General features: G+C 47.8%; 10 protein-coding genes across 10 annotated transcripts; 6 read left to right on the top strand and 4 right to left on the bottom strand.

Annotated features, from left to right (window-relative positions):
- Positions 1-801: 801 nt before the first annotated feature.
- N7447_008372 (uncharacterized protein) lies at positions 802-1,782 on the top strand (the record flags this gene model as incomplete). The annotated part of the gene is made up of 1 exon (XM_057232634.1): positions 802-1,782. The coding sequence occupies one exon, from the start codon at positions 802-804 to the stop codon at positions 1,780-1,782; it is 981 nt and encodes a 326-aa protein (XP_057082176.1).
- Positions 1,783-3,209: 1,427 nt separating this feature from the next.
- arg2 (acetyl-CoA:L-glutamate N-acetyltransferase) lies at positions 3,210-5,473 on the top strand (the record flags this gene model as incomplete). The annotated part of the gene is made up of 3 exons (XM_057232633.1): positions 3,210-3,257; positions 3,312-3,464; positions 3,524-5,473. 3 exons carry the CDS (start codon positions 3,210-3,212, stop codon positions 5,471-5,473), a joined length of 2,151 nt encoding a protein of 716 aa, XP_057082175.1.
- A 937-nt stretch (positions 5,474-6,410) lies between these two features.
- Positions 6,411-6,650, top strand: N7447_008370 (uncharacterized protein; the record flags this gene model as incomplete). The annotated part of the gene is made up of 1 exon (XM_057232632.1): positions 6,411-6,650. One exon carries the CDS (start codon positions 6,411-6,413, stop codon positions 6,648-6,650), a length of 240 nt encoding a protein of 79 aa, XP_057082174.1.
- Positions 6,651-7,123: 473 nt separating this feature from the next.
- On the top strand, positions 7,124-8,751 carry N7447_008369 (aminopeptidase P family protein; the record flags this gene model as incomplete). Its single annotated transcript, XM_057232631.1, has 2 exons — positions 7,124-7,235; positions 7,373-8,751. 2 exons carry the CDS (start codon positions 7,124-7,126, stop codon positions 8,749-8,751), a joined length of 1,491 nt encoding a protein of 496 aa, XP_057082173.1.
- A 686-nt stretch (positions 8,752-9,437) lies between these two features.
- Positions 9,438-9,626, bottom strand: N7447_008368 (uncharacterized protein; the record flags this gene model as incomplete). The annotated part of the gene is made up of 1 exon (XM_057232630.1): positions 9,438-9,626. The coding sequence occupies one exon, from the start codon at positions 9,624-9,626 to the stop codon at positions 9,438-9,440; it is 189 nt and encodes a 62-aa protein (XP_057082172.1).
- Positions 9,627-10,170: 544 nt separating this feature from the next.
- N7447_008367 (HIG1 domain-containing protein) lies at positions 10,171-10,416 on the top strand (the record flags this gene model as incomplete). Its single annotated transcript, XM_057232629.1, has 1 exon — positions 10,171-10,416. The coding sequence occupies one exon, from the start codon at positions 10,171-10,173 to the stop codon at positions 10,414-10,416; it is 246 nt and encodes an 81-aa protein (XP_057082171.1).
- A 1,592-nt stretch (positions 10,417-12,008) lies between these two features.
- N7447_008366 (uncharacterized protein) lies at positions 12,009-12,492 on the bottom strand (the record flags this gene model as incomplete). Its single annotated transcript, XM_057232628.1, has 2 exons — positions 12,009-12,138; positions 12,191-12,492. The coding sequence occupies 2 exons, from the start codon at positions 12,490-12,492 to the stop codon at positions 12,009-12,011; spliced, it is 432 nt and encodes a 143-aa protein (XP_057082170.1).
- Positions 12,493-13,034: 542 nt separating this feature from the next.
- leu2A (3-isopropylmalate dehydrogenase LEU2) lies at positions 13,035-14,453 on the top strand (the record flags this gene model as incomplete). The annotated part of the gene is made up of 6 exons (XM_057232627.1): positions 13,035-13,085; positions 13,144-13,164; positions 13,217-13,282; positions 13,333-13,428; positions 13,522-14,149; positions 14,221-14,453. The coding sequence occupies 6 exons, from the start codon at positions 13,035-13,037 to the stop codon at positions 14,451-14,453; spliced, it is 1,095 nt and encodes a 364-aa protein (XP_057082169.1).
- Positions 14,454-14,713: 260 nt separating this feature from the next.
- Positions 14,714-16,088, bottom strand: N7447_008364 (anaphase promoting complex subunit DOC1; the record flags this gene model as incomplete). Its single annotated transcript, XM_057232626.1, has 2 exons — positions 14,714-15,531; positions 15,605-16,088. The coding sequence occupies 2 exons, from the start codon at positions 16,086-16,088 to the stop codon at positions 14,714-14,716; spliced, it is 1,302 nt and encodes a 433-aa protein (XP_057082168.1).
- A 1,407-nt stretch (positions 16,089-17,495) lies between these two features.
- On the bottom strand, positions 17,496-17,743 carry N7447_008363 (uncharacterized protein; the record flags this gene model as incomplete). The annotated part of the gene is made up of 2 exons (XM_057232625.1): positions 17,496-17,564; positions 17,612-17,743. 2 exons carry the CDS (start codon positions 17,741-17,743, stop codon positions 17,496-17,498), a joined length of 201 nt encoding a protein of 66 aa, XP_057082167.1.
- Between the last annotated feature and the right edge of the window lie 1,238 nt (positions 17,744-18,981).

Raw genomic sequence — 18,981 nt, 5'->3', positions numbered from 1 at the left:
TGCAGCCATGTTTTGCTGGCCAGTGGGATTCCATCCGCTTTATTGATACACAGAGATAGTTGCACCCAGGAGCCTTGCAGCACCAGCCTTCCTCCAGAGGTAGGTAGGGTAGTGGAAAATCCTGATGCAGCGGGGCAATTACTTCTTCTGGGTTCTTTAACTTGAGATTGCTCGTGTATAAAGTGTACGGTCTTCGTTGGTCGAGACGCATTCGGTGGATTTCTTTTAAGTGGCGTGTGATAGCTCCTGGTTGGATCGCATAGCGGCAAGCTGTGCAGATAAGCACCCGGTAGACGTGAGAGTAATGAAATAGCTTCTTTGGTGGAAGACAAGCCGACATATCCTCCTCTAGCAGTCTATTATAAGAACAGGGCTCCCTCGCACTAACGACCATCGCGATAAAAATGTATTTTATAAAAGAGGAAGTGAGGTAAAGCAGTGTTTGTTATCCGGCCAAGTAGAAAAGGATTTAGGAAACGGATGAGGTCGTGGTTCAAAACATCGAATATTCATCAACCAATCAGATCTTGTAATTTCGACGGTGTCGTTCTGCGCTAACTCAATATAGGTCTTCACATTCAATTTCCACCAATCGGTTTTCGGGATCTACTTAAATAGTATTAGAATGCATGTCAAGACTATCTCTCTTCTTTAAGTCCCCTAAATCCATCGGGACAACAATCTTACCGACTCATATGGGCCGTGCATCGTCATTATTTCAAAATCGAAATGTATAAATATCACTCCATTTCCTTGGTGTCTTCCAAAATTTACCGTTTACGTTACAAACGCAAATTCATAATGGCTTCGTACACACAGTGTGTACTCATTACTGGTGGTACCTCTGGTCTGGGCTACCACTGTGCTCTAGAGATCGCTCGCCAACATCCAGAGTACAGGGTTATCATTGCATGCCGGTCCGACCCATATCAAGTAACAAAGGAGATGAATACGCTTCTCCATCAAACCAACGTGACTTGGATACGACTTGATCTATCATGTCTTGAGACTGTTCGCAACTTCGCAGCACAATGGAAATCGCACAAGTACCCTCCGATTCAATCTCTGGTCTGCAACGCAGCCCTACAGTTCCCAGGCGCGGCTGAATACACAGTCGACGGCTACGAAAAGACATTTGCAGTCAGCCATATTGGTCATGCCCTCTTGTTCTCCCTCCTTCGACCATATCTGGCAGATAAAGCTCGAGTTGTGATTGTTTCTAGTGGAGTCCACTACGCCGAGCAGAAAACCGGAATGCCAAAGCCAAACTACATCTCAGCCGAAGAACTCGCTCACCCGCCTGCATCAATCTCAAAGGCAACTGGCCGCTTGCACTATTGCAATACCAAACTGGCAAATGTTCTATATATGTATGCCTTGCACAGGCGGTTCCTATCAATCAACAAGAAGAACGGGAAGCACTGGACTGTCACTGCCTTTGACCCTGGCCTGATGCCCGGAACGGGGCTTGCGCGGGATGGTTCGACAGTGGAACAGTTCCTTTGGAATCGTGTTTTACCACACGTTATTCCAGTTTTGAAAGTGCTCATTTCGCCAAACATTCATACCGCCAAGGACTCGGGGGCTTCGTTGGCCCGATTGGCGGTTTGTGAGGATGTTGATGGGGTTAGTGGCCGGTATTTTGAGGGTAGACGAGAGGTTGAATCTAGCAATGCGAGTTTTCACAAGGGTAATCAGGAAGATCTTTGGGAGTGGACCCTAAAGACTATGGCGAGGAATGAAGATGAGGAGCGTAACATGTCTCTTTCTGATCTTCTTTAGATATTTATGTACGAGGTACCTAGCTGTTAATCTTCCTTCAATTCGCTCCCGAGGTCTAAAAGCTTGGTCAAAAATACATGCCCATTTTCTCCTTTGCTGCTTTATCAACTACCCATCATATATAGTCACAGGAAGTTAGCTACTAAGCCAAGGCGCAGCTCCACCCTAAACATCGTCATCCGGGGCATTGCAGTGGCGAAGGAGGTCCGAAGGACGAGATCGAGCTAGTTTCGTGACATGCAGCCCCTATCACTCTCTTGGAGAGGAAATACGGGCGATAAGACGAACAACTGGAGGCTGTATCATCCCAGAACGCCTGTCCCTGAGCGACTAGATCGCGTTGCAGCCCGCGGTGGCTGGACTAGCCTGGGCGGCGGATCGAGCGGTATCTCCGGTGAAATGAAAGGGCAGTGCATCCGGCTGAAGGTCGATGGGTTGGAGGTCAGTGGGGCGAGCAGAAAGGAGACCGGGTGGGCAAGGAGTGAAAGTGCGTGGGAGACTTGAAAGGGCAAGTGGTCTTTTATAGAGAGACGAACGGACGCGCCGGGAGATAAAAGCGGCCACAGAGGCGCTAAGTCCGGTCGGGCGACCGTAGTGGGCGCCATGCCGAAAGGGCAGGCAGGGGCAGGGCGGAGCCGGGCAGGCGGCCGGGGGCGGCGGAAAAACGATGCAATAGAAGCATTTGTGGCCCCTCGCTTGCCGTCTTGTAGAATACTACTCCGTATTTATAACTGGGTAATGGTTGATTATATGTTGTATATAAAAGTACTCTGCAGACCGGGCTTTCCCACCAACTATCTTAGCCCTAACTGCGTTTGACACACAATCTAGTTCCTTTGGATCTCATCTCCAATAACACCCCTATACGAAGTGTAGTGTAGAGATAGTAGAGTTATAGATGTCGGCCCAACGCCCGACTAGAAAAAAGTTGGGTCGGGTTCGAATCCCATGGGAATGGACTTGATATGAAGAGACCTATAAAATGGACATAAACAGCCTGGTAAGGACTGGACCATACAGGGTAGGCCACAATACGCCGCTGAAGTAGCGAATGAAAGGATGAAAGAAGTGCACTATTTTACGTACGATGCAAAACAAATGGAGAGAAGACTCAGAAATTGTACTCATATGAGGTACTTATTTAGACGTAGAATTAACATCGGACAATATATGTACAATGATGCAGGAGTATAGAGCAGTGGACACCTTGAATGCCTCTCTTATCAATCTCGGGATCTACAGGCGGTGAGCTATAACCGAGGATGCGTCATATTATTTTCTTTTTTGGTTTGATCTTGACTCATTGTTCTCTTTCCTCCTATATTGTATGTGCCCTGTTGATCAGTGGTGAAACCACTGCTTTGAGGCTCTTGCATTGGCATCGACTCCTGGGGCGAGCAATTGATCCCAAAAATATACACCCAACCATGAGCTCCCGAACGTTGAACTGGTCTCGAACGGCCAAATCATCGTTGGTAAAGGTAATAAAACCCGATATACCCCGCTGATACTGAGCATTGACTGACTAGTTGAAGCAACATCTAGTTCGCCCTAGTGAACCCATTGCGGCGCGCCCGGCACAGGCGCTGAATGTCCGAGCCCAGCAAATCGCAGAATTCTCGGGCAGCAGCGAAAACCAAGATCGCCTCGGCCACCGCGCAAAAGAGAAATTGCTCGATAGGGTAGGTGGCAGATGAGATTTTCTCTGTATCATATGCTAACGGCTGTGTGTTGGCTTCAGGAATTCTTTCTCAGCCTCCTGAGCTCCGCGTCGACAAAGCGCGAGGCCAAGTCCTACCTAGCTCGGCTAAAAGCCAGCCCCGCCAAATCCAGCCAAGAGCCTACCCCCGAGTTCTTGAAGGACTCTATATCAGCATCTTTGCCCTCTGGTGTAAACCTGGGCTCGTTCTATGGTGCTTCTAGGGCGGTGTACGACAGCCCTGTCTTCCGCCAGGATACAACTCCCACTCCGCGCACACTGGATACACCCGAAAGGCTGCACTTGGCCCTGATCAAAATCGCCACCCCGCAATTACTCGATGATTCCGTGATTAATGGAGTGGCTAAGACCCTGTCGCAGCTCGTCCGCCTGGGCATGGCATGCTGCGTGGTTGTCGATCCCGGAAAGATGGACGGCCCTGCTGTGCGACAAACAGCCATTGAGCAGGCAAACCGGATATCGGCGGCAGTCGATGAGCTGCCCGATTCGAAATCCTTTAGATTAGACTCGACGTTATCTATATCCGAACGGGAGTCTGGTCAACTCAGGGTGCTATCGCGAAAAGTGCTTTTGAGCGCCCTTCGGGATGGTCATGTGGTACTTGTTCCGCCGATCGCCTATATGGAGGAAAATCCACGAGCTGTTACAGTTTCAGCAAACGATGCTGCCATCGCATTGACGAAAGAATTTGCGGGATTGTCTTCAAATCCAGACCCGGACGAGGATCCAGTAGTCACTGTCGAGAGAATCAGTGCTCTACAAAAAGAGGTCTCACTGGACCGTGTCATTGTTCTCGATCCTCTTGGGGGAATTCCGGCTTTCAAGGGACCTCAATCATCGCATGTTTTCATCAACATGGAGCAAGAGTTTGATCAAATCAAAGATGAACTCTCCCAGGCACGAAACTCTGTTTCTGGGAACAATGATACCTCACAACAGGTAACTACTGAAGCCACCTACCCAATCTCGGAAAGCAACCCGTTCTCAAAGTTTGTCAATCGTGATGTTGTCTCGCCTGCGCAACCTGCTACATCCGGCCAATCGCTGGGTGCCGATGCGATGGAGGAGGTGCTAGATGGCCACCTAGAGAATCTCCGATTAGCCCAACAAGCATTAGCAATGCTACCATCAGCCTCTTCGGGAATTATCACCTCCCCACAAGAAGTCTCCTACTCAGCCCGCTCACCGCAAGAGGCTGCTTCAGACCTATCAGCCGTCGGAACTCGTCGACAGCGCAACCCATTGATCCACCACCTTCTCACCGACAAGCCTCTATTATCATCCTCTCTACCCCCCGGTCGGCGCGGAGTTTCCAAAGGCAGCAAATCCAGCGCATTCAGCCCACTCATCTCCCACACGACCTTTGTCAAACGTGGAATGCCTCTCACAATCCTCCCCAACCCCTACGCAAAACCCTGGGCAGCCCATATCCAACCACGACTGGGACTACACGACCCTTCCCTCGATCTCCCCCGTCTAGTCACCCTAATCGAAGACTCCTTTGACCGCAAACTCGACGTCCAAGACTACCTCGACCGGGTGAACAGCCGTATTGCCGGCGTCATCGTCGCCGGCGAGTACGAAGGCGGCGCAATCCTGACCTGGGAAATGCCGCCGGGCGTACCAGACGACGGAAGCGAAGCCAGTGCCGCCCGCATGGTGCCGTATCTGGATAAATTCGCCGTGCTCAAGCGTAGCCAGGGTGCGGGCGGTGTCGCGGACATTGTGTTCAATGCGATGGTGCGCACATGTTTCCCCAATGGAGTCTGCTGGCGTAGTCGCATAGATAACCCTGTAAATAAATGGTACTTCGAGCGGTCGTTAGGTACTTGGAAGCTGGCTGATAGTAACTGGGCTATGTTCTGGACGACGCCTGGGCTTGTGGAGGATACCCAACGCTTCCAGGATTATGAGGCTGTTTGTCGGTCTATTCAGCCTAGTTGGGCCGATAAGAAAAGTGTCATTGACTGACGTATCTATGAATGTACAAAGAAATGAACATTGAACATTGATGTCATGTAACAGTATTGTGCACTGTCTCGTTTAGCATAGGCGTATGCTGTGAATTGTGTATTGGGTTTCGAAGGTCACATTCAAGATGCCCAAGGATCTGATAGAACCGCTTTTTCCTTTGCTAATCAATATTGATACCTCGTAGAAGGTAGGCTATACGGACCCGAAGGTGGTATCTGGGTCCATAAAAAACATATATACATTCTTATGAACAGCATATTCTCAAGGCCTAACACCCTTGTTCTTTCTTGAAAAATAGGTAGACAATGACATCTAAAATTGGAATGTGCGGCTGATTCTCCACTAAACTTAAATTAGTGGGGCTCTAAGATTCTGAGGAAAGTTGGTGTCTTGTGTTTAACGCCACAAATAGCTAACTATATACTACTGTAGTATGTAGTTTGTTCGTAGTATAATTCTTCTTCTCTTTCCATCTATCTCACATATATATTTACTGCCTACGCTTACTGGCACCATTACTATCGGCCCAACACATCAACCTCGACGGTATGGAGGTAATCGAAGGTAGTCTCTACTAGGATCAACTTGATTGGGAACTTCATGCCTATCATACACTATTTAGCTCGACCTTGAAGAAAGTTGACTCCATCGAATATGAAATCTTCAGCACAAAACTACAAAGTCTCAGTCTCCTCAACATCACGACCGTGGAAAGCTGTGTCGATATCGGTGACAGGGCCGAAGGATCGCACTTACCTTGACCTCACAAGTCTAGAATCAGTAGGCGGCAGCTTTACCCTTGGGCTTGCTAATCTTATCACATTCCGCCATGCAGGACTGCGCAATGTGACTTCTATATATCTCTCTTCGATGTAAATTGGTTCGTTTGAAAGTTTGTCTGGCAGCCCTGTTAATATGAGCAAATTTCGTAAAAATGGCCATAAAAAACCTCATACTCAATTATGGCGTCCCAGACTTCAAGCGTAACGGGCGGCTGGACTTACTTAAAGTCGACTCGCTGCTGTTGCGAAACGGAACTACTATCGGTCATCTAGAGCTCCCGATCGATAACTTGCGGTATCTAGAGGTGGGACAATTCAACAAGAACGAAACAATTAGAGATATTACTCTTCCTCTAAGTGATGTCAGTTGGACAAGCCGCTTTGAGCTCTGAATCCGCGGGTGTCCCGATCTGAACCTTACCTCAATATATACCAATGACCACAATGGCCGTCCCGTCCAAACCTAGTACTGACCAACAAATGTTTTTTGAAAAGTGAAGTACTGTGTCTATGGCACACAAAAGTGGCTGCATTGAGCGAAGAAAAATATATCTGGGTCACATGCCATCGGATGTCAGCCATAGTCCCTCAGTATGACTATGTTACAATAACTGAAGGTTGAAGTCGAAGTATTAAAAAAAGCCCTTGATAAGGGCCTATTAGTAATCAAATCTCACCTGACCTCGGGACTACCCGACCCCCCTATTTCCGGTCCATGTCCACCGGGGATTGATATGGTCCATGACATCTTCAGCCCATGAAAGTTGAGGTTCCAATGCGTCTGTGATTAACATCAAACTCGGTATATAATCAGGAGAGACTATCATTTGAAGAGAAATCCCTTTGTTTAAGTTTCTTTAAGAAGATGGGTGCAACTAGAGGTGCCAAGGGGTCTGCGGCTCAGAACGTCATGATAAATTCCCTCGACTCTTATAATATCCGGGTGGTGACATCTACCTCCTGCGATAAGTACCCAGGTCAGTACATTTCTCTTTAGAGTGAACATTGCAAGTTCTGAATGCCTTCATCTGCCCTCCTTGCCCTCACATGCCTGTTTGCTACTCCATTGAACCCGTGTCGCGCGAGACTCGAGCTGATTAGAAGCCCCCACCAGCCAAGCATCATGCGCGCAACGTCGCCCGGAAGCTTGGAGCTTCAACTGGCTTGATTTTCCTTTCCGGACAGCCTACCATTAATCTGCGCGATTCCGATCAATCGCGCCCATTTCGTCAACGACGATACTTCTACTACCTAAGCGGAGTCGACGAGCCCGACTGCTCCCTGACGTACGATATTGAAAAAGACCTGTTAACTCTTTATGTACCGGATTTCGACCTCCACCGTGCTATCTGGATGGGACCGACCCTCTCACGGGAGGACGCACAAGACCGATATGATGTGGACCATGTGCGGTATCACACCTCGCTCAAATATGAGCTACAGGTTTGGCTGGACGGGCGAAAGCAGGGCAGCGAGCTGTACTTAATCCATGACTCAGAGAAGCCCGAGCATCTACCAAAGGACCTGCCTGTGGATTTGGAACAGCTCGGACCTGCTATGGACACAGCCCGAGGCGTCAAGGACGAATATGAAATTCGGATGATCCGCCAGGCCAACAAAGTCTCGGGGCTTGCCCATCGGAAAATCCTAGAGAATATCCAGACTATGTCCAACGAGTCGCAGATTGAAGGGTCATTTTTGAACACCTGTATCTCGAACGGCGCCCGGAACCAGGCATACCAGATTATTGCAGCATCGGGGCCTAACGCAGCTGTCCTGCACTACGACCGCAATAATGAAACTCTCCACAAGAAACCGCTCGTCTGTCTCGATGCCGGCGCAGAATGGAACTGCTATGCAAGTGACGTGACGCGAACCTTCCCGCTTACCGGCGAGTGGCCCAGCGACTACGTGCGGGATATCTATAAGCTGGTAGAGCGCATGCAAGAGGAGTGTATCCGGTTGATCCGGAAAGGGGCGCGCTATCTGTCTCTCCACGATCTAGCCCACGACATCGCGATCGAGGGTCTCCTGGCTCTGGGTGTGTTCAAGAACGGCACGAATCTCGAGATCCGCCAATCTGGCGCATCGAAAGTCTTCTTCCCACACGGCCTGGGTCATCATGTCGGTCTTGAAGTCCATGATGTGTCAGAACGGTCAATCATGGCTCTTCACCGGGGTTTCGATCAGCTCCAGTATCGCCCGATCTTGAACTCTACATGTCTTTCGCCGTGCACTCTCTCCGCCCCGCTGCTGGAAGAAGGAATGGTTGTGACCGTTGAGCCCGGCCTTTATTTCTCTCCTCTGGCTATGGCCAACGCGCGCCGCCAGCCGTATGCCCGGTACATTGATTTCGAAGTTGCGGAGAAATATGTTCATATTGGTGGAGTGCGCATTGAAGATGATATTCTTGTGACTGCTACTGGGTACGAGAATCTCACCACAGCACCAAAGGGCGAGGAAATGCTTGCCATTATTAGAGGATCTACATAGTGTGGAATTTAGTATGACAATAACATGAAGACACCGTTCGTATCAGATTCTGCAACATCCAACACTATTAGTAAAGCCAGCTGAGACGGGCCAGATATACATCACCAGGGATTGTAAATTCGGACCTCGGAATCCTGCCGGCACGCGCTCACACAAGTTACTTGAACATTCAAAGCTGGAACGCTACTTTGTACAACCCCAAGGACGCAGTTCTCTGCGGTTGTATCTCGCCAACGTATACCTATCTATATGGCCTAGTTTCCTGAATTCCCGGATTTCCCGACTTTCATCGGGTCGGCTCGTATTCCGGCAACTTCTCGGACCCGACAGCGATTTACCTCGCCCTTATACATCTGCTTGTATTATTATTTTCGTTTTATACGGGGGCTCCATAATAAATACTAATTTATGAAAAAGGCGGGTGATATGCCCCATAAGTGGAGAAGACAACATCATAAGTGTATTACCCAAGAGACAGTTGAGTCATCCGCTTTGATTAATAATGTGTAAATGTCTGTTGTCTATTCACGAGTAACAGCGAGCAATTCAAAAGATGAGCTTCGAACTTGTCTAGGTATAAAAGAAACGCTCATAAAAAACAATCCCAAGACTGGGAAACAAACAATGAATAGTCTTTGTCGCCCGCATTTATGTACACACCCCTCTCAGGTCGTCGGTTTCGGGTTTCAGTTCGCCTTTTGATCTCGCAGGGTCCGTAGATCGATCTGGCTCAGTAGTCGGTGGTGTTCCTTTTTCAAGGCTTTGAACTCGTCGTCTAATTGATGGTGCCATGGGTATAAGACGAAGACTTGGAATGCCAGTGCTGAAGAGGCAACTCCGAAGTTGATGAGCGAGATTCCGCGCGTGATCCACATGGCGAGAAGACTGAATGATTAGTATTTGGGCTGAAAATGAGGAATAACAGACTCACGATGAGCTGAGGAGAGAGTATTATGTATTATTGTTAGAAAGTGGGTATAACACACCTAAGATGGACTGTAGAAGAGGCAGGGGTGTGAAGAGAATATAGGTGAAAGGAAAGAAGTCAAATTTGACGTGGCTATTAAAAGAATTTGATTTCGGTAACCGCGAATCAATACCGAATATACTTCGAATCGAGAAAATGTACCTCGGACCCGTGGACGTTATTATCTTTCGGAGATTGATCGTATCAGTCGGATCCGACGCGATAAGAACCGAACCCTTCCAAGGGTCCCTTCAGCCCCAACCTTGAACTTCCCAAACACTTTAAACTTTAAATTTGCTGTGAGAACTCTTTCCTTACCAGAAAGAAAGTCATAGTGAGTGATTCCACCTTCATCAACAAAGAAAGTACTACATATACTGACTGTTATCATAGATCAACCAATTCTGCCATCCTCAAGACACCGCCCAAGCCACAAACACAAGTACATCCAAATGGAATCCAACTACACACAGAGCAAACCGCAGCAGCTGCTCGGTTGGGTAAGGGAGCAGAAATACAAGCTTGCTGGCGCAACTTTCGTTGCCAGCATGGTTGGTTCCTTTATCCTGGTCGGTCGCAACCCGCACCTGACGGGTAAACAAAAGCTTGTGCAGGCTCGCGTGTATGCACAAGGTCTGACGCTGGCGGTCATTGTTTCATTGGCTGCATTGGACATGTCAGACCGCCGAAGGCCATGATCAACCCATTTGCTCAGTGGAAGGAAGTTGTCAAGCAGTTCGATTCAAAGAACTCAGGCCAGGAATTTCCGAGCCATCATTCGATCGAGACGGGGAATATGTGTAGATATGTTGATTTGTATTATATATTACAGCCTAGATTATAGAGCGGTTAGGATATAGATTCTTGCTAGAAATTTAGAGCATATATTACTGGGCGACTTTCGACGTGCTAAGACGGGGCTATTTTGAAGAAAGAGTGAATCCCATAGGGTAAAGTGACGGAGACAAAGTGCTCTGGAAATTAGTCTCTAACCGGAATAGGTCTCACATATAAGGAGGACTCCGTATCTCATATGTACAAAACTCAGTTGCTCAAGCTCCTAGAAGGTGGAGACAGCTAGACAGCCTATTCCAGACCGGGGCATAATGGCAAGGTCATGTAGAACAAGCCCCCTTTGAAGGAGGAAGGAGATACACCAGGGTAGACCTCTCAATAACTCGCAAATGGGGCCAAGCCCCCGGCCCACAGCCCATTAATACCAACCTGTATATTCAATTTCATACAAAATCACCCTAAAAGGATCCAACTTAACCACGAATTCGCACTTGGGGGGATTACTGAGTATTAGTATGAAGAGATATATATATTGGGTCTATAACCAGGTATTAATTGTAGTAACTAGCACTAATGGTACCTCTACTTACTATATAATTCCCTAATAAAAATAAGTACCCCTTATAAAAATAAAGCTTCATAAAAATCAACTTTACATCTTGTGAGTTAATTTATAAGCTTATAAGAAGGTTTCTGTATAGCCTCATGTATTGCTCAGATGGTAGTTTGAATACCCAAGAAAAACCAGAGAAAAATGCATTAATTATACAGCTACGATAAATTGGCACGTTTATATTGTTTGGGGCCCATTATGGCCCCGAATGGGGTTTACGGGCTTTCATTCCGGGCCCACGACCCACCAATGGGCCCGAAGGTAGGGCCCAAAACCCAGCCGATTTGGTGGGTTGGGCTGGGCTGGGCTATGGGCTTTGTGGGCTATCAAGAGGTCTACACCAGGGGATCGATTTTAGTCACAAAAGTCTATTAAGAGATGTAATTTAGAAAGGTCGGCTAGTGGTTACCATCTACTTATCAAGTCCGTCTCCTCTCAAACAAGCGCATGTGTTCCATTCCAAGGATACATGAAAGTACCAAGAAATACCGTTGATCTTAAATCTTGACGAGAATGAGAGGGTGCGTTTAAGTGGCCAATTGGTGCCAAAAACAAACACGGCATGTTCTTCTTACCAAAGTGAGATAGATCCTCGAAGTTCGAGCAACATATTGAGAAGCATCCAGCAACTGGGACATAGGACATCACTAAATGAATTAGAAGAAACACGCGGGGGGTTCTTACAAGATGCCTGGATAACACGACTGTGTATATAGTGAGATCTAGGCCTACCATTCAAAATCAAGTAGCTTTGCCCTCGTCAGCTTGAAGACATCAACGATTGGTAAGAAGATAAAGAGAGCAAATACTACCCCATGCGCAGGGGACAAACACCTCCAGAATGACCCCATAGAGGGCAAGTAAGGTCCCACACTCTGTTATTTATTCCGTCTCATTATTGATCACTGTCTGCATGCTTTTAACAATCTTCTGCTCCGCTTTACCCCCCCAAGTATACGAAGCAGCCCTCTCCTTTGCTTTTTCAGTCCATCGATCGCGAGGAATGAAGGATCTATGTAATCAGAAAGGGTAGTTATTACCAAAACTTTGGCTGGGTCTCTCACAGTTTGCCACTTCGTTGGCTTGCAAGGTATACCTGATGAGGAAGGTGCAAAACATCCTCCTGGCTGAGTGGCTCGGTGACAACCAAATCAAGAATAAACCATCTTTTGAGAGGTTCCAGTGAGTCAAAGTCAGCAGGAATATGGATGTGGTCGTAGCCCGCCGGGTGAAGGGTAGAATTGAATGCACGGTTTAAGATACTTTCACAGAACTCGTTCCCAATTTTGACATGGCGCCGTTGGGGAAAACCATCTATATCGGTAACACAAGCGTAAATGACTATTCTGGTGGGATGAAAGTCCATATTGATAGTGAATAATAACAAGGAGAGAAGTTGCGCCGTTCGAGTGAATGCTGCGCGTTAAACGAATTGGTCACGAGATTGGGCCAAGGATCTCGGCTGTGGATTAATAAAATAACCGAAAGCTTACACTGTGACTTCATGCATCCTTGGGATATTGGCAGGAGCGATGTAGTTACTACACTAACAGCAACCACGTTGTTCCAATCTAGAAGTGAGTCGGAGAAAACGTCAACATTCTTTTAGACCTGCTCAAGTGCAGCAACTACAGCACGGGAGCTGTGAGCTTTCTAGTCTTTGTCTTTCAATAATAGCAAGTACCTGCTTCGAGGTCGGGATGCCCTGAAGAGTATACATCGATGTAGCTGCTCAAATGGAGGTGGATCGGCAAACCGTGAATAAGCGATGCCGATGATTGGGTTTATGTCATCGGCGCCGATGTCGGAGTTGGTGGGGTCGAACACTGCAATTCACCCACCCGCCTTTATATTCTGAAGCTCAACCTGGACAATTGAGTCAATAATTTCTCTTCTCGTTACTACATAATGTCTTCCTTCAATATCGTTGTCTTTGGTGGTGACCACTGTGGTCCTGAGGTATGTCATTGGGAGCTTCTGTGGGGAAATTGAATATAGGACTGACATTGAGGAACAGGTGACTGCTGAGGCCGTCAAGGTAAAATTCCACGCTGGAATTGCACTGAATACACATACTGATTGAATTTCAGATCCTCCGCGTCATTGAGAAGTCCCGTGGTGTTACTTTCAACCTGCAGGATCACCTGCTCGGTGGTGTGAGTATACTCTATCCACGCGACAAAAGCCCAATGACTAACAATTGCAGGCCTCTATCGATGCTACCGGTTCGCCCTTGACCGATGAGGCTCTGAACGCCGCCAAGAATGCCGATGCCGTTCTTCTCGGTGCCATTGGAGGTCCCGTACGTCTATCTCTTCAGCCCCCCCCCCCCAATCTCCCCCCCCTCCCCGCACAAACCCCAAGAACAATCCTACTCACACATTGCGTCCGACAGAAATGGGGCACCGGCGCCGTCCGCCCCGAACAGGGTATCCTCAAGCTGCGCAAGGAGATGGGCACATTCGGCAACTTGCGTCCCTGCAACTTCGCGGCGCCCTCGCTGGTCGAGAGCTCCCCGCTCAAGGCGGACATCTGCCGCGGAGTCGACTTCAACATCATTCGTGAGCTAACGGGCGGTATCTACTTCGGCGAGCGTGTGGAGGACGATGGTTCCGGATACGCCATGGACACTGAACCCTACTCCCGCCACGAGATCGAGCGCATCATCCGTCTCGCCGCCAACCTCGCTCTGCAGCACAACCCTCCCCTGCCCGTCTGGAGTTTGGACAAGGCCAATGTCCTTGCTACCAGTCGTCTCTGGCGTAAGGTCGTTACCGAGGTTATGGAGAAGGAGTACCCCCAGGTCTCCATTGGTCACCACCTCATTGACTCGGCTGCCATGCTGATGATCAAGGATCCCCGTAAGCTGAACGGTATTGTTGTTACTAGCAACCTGTTCGGTGATATCATTAGCGATGAGGCTAGTGTTATCCCCGGTTCCCTGGGTCTGCTTCCCAGTGCCAGTTTGAGCGGTATTCCTGATGGCAAGAGCCGTGTCAACGGTATCTACGAGCCTATTCACGGTATGTCTTCTGTTCTCTTATTCCTTTCTGCCAAATCTTGTGTTCCAGTCATGGCTAATTGGCACTCATAGGCTCTGCCCCCGATATTGCTGGCAAGGGCATCGTTAACCCCGTCGCTACTATCCTGTCTGTGGCCATGATGATGCAATACTCCTTCAACATGATCGACGTCGCTCGCGTGATTGAGCAGGCTGTGAGCAACGTCATCGAAGCTGGTGTTCGCACCGGCGACATTGGCGGCACAGCCAAGACCACCGAGGTCGGCGATGCCGTCGCCGCCGAGCTGGAGAAGCTGCTTAAGTAGATACAAAAGCAGCCTCTTCGATGTTTCTATATGAGATATGACTAGCATATAAAACTAAAAATTTGAATACCCGTTTTAAGATGCATCATGTATTTCACTGGCGCAAAAATGCCTAATAATATCACTCGCCAACCCAAACCCATGCTAAAAAAATTGGAACTGGGTATCATGAAGACATTGAAACTCCGATAATAAACCTCCGTTGGCATTTTGCAAGCCAATCAACGCCGGTATTTTTGGTCCTTGTAAGAAGCTCGTGCTTAGCGAATCACTGGCTCACCCATCCAATCTGGCTCGTCTAGACCAGTAGTAGTGAGTCCAGTATCAGCATCTTCACTTGCAGTACGTCCCCGAAGATCATGAGCCCCACGCAAGGACGGACGACGGCGCCGAGGATCAGCAGAAGCCGAGGGAGCAGCGGCCATCCGACGACGACTATCATCACAAGCAAACACCTGGAATCCACGAACATGAGTGTCCTTGCCGTTCTGATGGTTCTCCATAATACGCATCTGGATAACCATAGCTTTCAGCACATTCCCAGAATAGGGATCATCCTCATCATCCTGACTATCAGGTTCATCAACCTCATAAAACGGATCACACTCATCATCATGCTCATGGTCAGGGTCATCACAGTTCCGGTACACAATTGTCCGTCGACGCATACTCGTTGATCGGCGTGTCGACTTCCCAGGCTCGTTACGCACCCACCCACCGTTTCTACCGCCAACGCCCTCGAGTGGCACATCGACCCAGCCGCATGGTCCATCGCCTTCCCAAGTTGCGAACTCGATGAGGTCGTTGCCGCCCATTCCAGCTGCGAAAACCATCTTCGTGGGCGTGTAGCTTTCGTCGAGCTCGAAATCGAGATAGACGCGGATACGTACGACGGCTACCAGTTTGAAGAAGTGGAGCGTTAAAGTGTGCGGTTGTGGTCCGTCGGATTGCCAGTATTGGGCCGGGGAAGGGTTGCGGAGGGCTGCAACGCCGCAGCCCGGCTTGGAGGTGGAGACGGTCCAGGAAGCGAGCGATGAGATCTCGCGCAGGTTGGGTGGTAAGGGGGAGGGAGATTTTTCTGTTGCACGAGGACATTAGCTTGCATTCTTGACGCGCATGCCATGAGAAAAGTGGGAGCGGGAAATTAGTACCTCGATCGTGCATCTCATGGTCGGGGTCTTCTTCGTCCTCGAATTGGTCCTCGACTTCTTCCTCCAGTTCTTCGCCATCGATATCGGAGTCATCAAATTGCCCTTCAATGACATTACCATTATCGAAGGAATCATCAAAGTCGAGTGGTCCGTCGTTCCCAAGCTCTTGCATGCTGTGTCCGCGCGGGTCAAAATCATCGTCAAAGTCGTCGTCATCCATCATTTGCGGTGGTGGTTGCTCCACCCTTGGTCTTCCAAATATTGTAAATGGATTTATCGGTGCCGCTGGATGTCCTGCCACAGCGACCTGGTCAGGTGTGAGAGCATTTGGACCGGTGGAGGGGGGTTGGTGTTGATGGGTTGGGTTGGTAGGAGTGTGACGCGTTGGCGGGGTCTGGAACTGTGCTCGGAGGTTTCCTGGGGCATTTCCCTCTTGATTGGGTATTATATCGCGTGGGTTTGGCTGTCGGCGCAAGTGAGGCATGGTTGTTCCATAAGTTGCAGGAGTCGATGTTTACGCGCAGATCGAGGGGAGCTCCATTTCCTTTTCCGGCTAGCGCCAATTGGAAGCTATGAGGCATTCCAAGCGATGGTAAATAACTTGGCCTATTTAATTTCATCTAATCATTTGAACACCAAGGAATATGCCATAGCTCAGATGGCTTTAGCACTGAACTCCTTGGAGCTTCCAGACGTCACTACATTTCAAGGCATTTGTATTATATATATGTACCATGGATTTTAGGTCGCATCTATACTGCTGGGCCTCACGCCTATATATCTTCTTCCTAGCCCTGTCTTTTTAGCTCTCAATTTAATATATTGACCAAGCCACTAATTTCAATGAGGCTTAGATGTATACGGGCATTTGCTCCGTAGGAAGCTCCCATACAGCTAATAGAACGGCGGCAGGGAGTCCAATACCAAGGGCAATGAAGCCAAGGATGCTTGACCTCCATCCATAGCCTAGTGAAGAGTACCTATTATATGATTAGACTATATAAAAGAAAAAAAGGCTGATTGACAAAATTGAGTTATATGTAGGGTGCGAACATCAGAAATGTAAACCCCGCAAGACATCTAATGGTGGAAACAGCTGCTAGTCCACTCGCCGCGTACCGTCAGCATGTATCAATGACATAGGCGTTTACAGATATCGTGCATGCAAGTGCCCTAGTACTAAATATGGAGGCTCTAATGTTAGGCGTTAAAACCATGCCGGCCGCATAAAGCCCCCTGGCTCCTAGCGTTTATGTTGATTTGATATACCTGAGTATTTATGTGGTGGAATACCTTGGGTTTGATTATTTGCGCAGTCTGAGGGGGCTTCAACGCCTGGGATTTGCATAGTGCGAATGTGAGAATGAATAGCTTCAATCATGGGGGATTTCGTTTATAGTATGCGGTATAGAGTAGTCATTCTCGGCCTTCTAGCTAGAGATCAAAGGGAACACCAAAAAAACAAAATAAAGATACCTGGAGAATTATTCTTAGTTCTATCTGTATTGCAACCTTAACCTCCTCAGGCTATATGAATACTCTAGTTACCAAATCCACAACGTTCTAGTACGCCAATACGATACTAGGCCTCAGGGTCTACTTAATATTCAACTAAGGATCGTCATACGACACGGATTATAAACCGAAGACAGTTCCACCGGTAGTAGCTTATTGTGACAAAGTAATATCCATTATGGCTCGCATTATTCACAGGTGCCAAGTTCCTTCCGTTGCCGTTCATCTACCGGTGTAGGATTTCGTAGTAAAGCGACACATCTAGCAGCAGCACTCACAGCACTCGAAGCAAGCGATACCCGCGCATCTATTATAAAAGCGTCAGCTAGTCTTCCTTATTCTGCTTAGTTAAGGCTCTGAAGTAATGTCGGAAGACTTACATTCCGCAGCAAATATCACCACCTTCACCACCACCGCGAAGTTCCATCTTCATGGATTCGGAGCTCTAAAGGGTTAGTTGGGATCCCAATAAGTAATATTCGGAGAGCATACAGGCTGCTGGGAGACATTGTTGGAAGACATGGTCTCGGCGTTAGATGGCTGTTCCATGGTCATAGTGGCCGCATCCCAGGTAGACTCCTGGGCTGGCTTGGACTCGTTAGAAGACTTAAACCAGCCGAACATTTTTGTGGTTGATTAGTATCTTTGAGGGAGAAGAGAAAAGGTACAGGAAGAGGGAGGTGAAAGATAAAGGGGAAATAAATAAGCCGCGGCCAGCTGTGTGTTTCTACTGAAACGAAAAGTCGTACTTACTATGTAATATTCAAACTCTTTTTCAGTACAGCCCAGCAGGCAGCCATATTATGGGCTTGTGGAGCATGGGGATATCTTATGTGCCTCTCTAGACAAGAGTACAAGAGTACAAGAGTACAAGAGTACAAGAGTCTATATTTGGGAGAGTTGAATAAAAAGAATCAAGTGACTTATTATGCGATGTCTTCTGCATTTTATGTAGAAACCTGAAACCTGACAGAAAAAGCAAAACGCAAGTCCTGAAGCAATGAAATGGAGCCAAGCTTTTAGTCAAGCTTTGAGAGGTCTTGGCACGTTTTCCCTTTCAGCCTTGTTTTGTGACGTCGCGTAGAGTATCCTTAGTGACTATAATATTTAGCATTCATTTCAGCATTAGTTAAGGGAACTCACCGTTTGACATCTCCGTAGCCACCAGCAGCGACCTTGAATTGGGCTTTCACCTGGAAGATAAATAACATCAAAGTCCCGTTGACTTTTGAGATCTTACACGAAAAGAAGCATTTCATCAAAAGAGAGCTCTTTAGTATGAGACATCACTGTTACAATTCGGGCAATCTCAGGTATACCCAAAGCCTGACTTCGTGTGCTGATATCATTTCCCGAATTCATTGCCTCGCCTTTACCCCTGTTAAGGATTCTTTAGTCTCGTTTCTCTCGCACCTAGCGGGCCCGATATTCTTTCAGTTCAAAAATGCAGTGCTGAAGTAAGGTTTTTCAGTGGTTAGCTTTCTCCACGGTTATGGACTTCTTGTCGGCATTTAGGTTATAAGTAGCTCAATCCGACTTCTAATCTCCAAGATTTCTGTGTTCTCCAGGATGCACTCCTTAATATCCGCTGGCAGCTCACCTAGTAATCCCAGTTCGTAGAATCTCTTAAACCCCCTAAAAGTACTCGATGTGATCTGATTGATCTTCTTCTAAAATGATTAAAACTGTATTAACCGAAGAACAATGCTGTAAATAGTCCTTAGGGTACGCTCCTAGGCCTTTATGGCCGTAAACTTACGAAACTAACGCAGACTCATGTTTTTCTATATTAGATCATAGCGAATCAATTCTCGATATGTCATAATCCTCAGATTTCTTTACCTCGATCCTTTTCCTAAGAT

The sequence above is a fragment of the Penicillium robsamsonii genome (genome assembly GCF_028829455.1).
Source record: "Penicillium robsamsonii strain IBT 29466 chromosome Unknown utg000005l_segment0_segment0, whole genome shotgun sequence".
Taxonomy (NCBI): domain Eukaryota; kingdom Fungi; phylum Ascomycota; class Eurotiomycetes; order Eurotiales; family Aspergillaceae; genus Penicillium; species Penicillium robsamsonii.
Note: the sequence above shows the minus strand (reverse complement) of the source record. Positions and strands in the feature narration are given on the sequence as shown.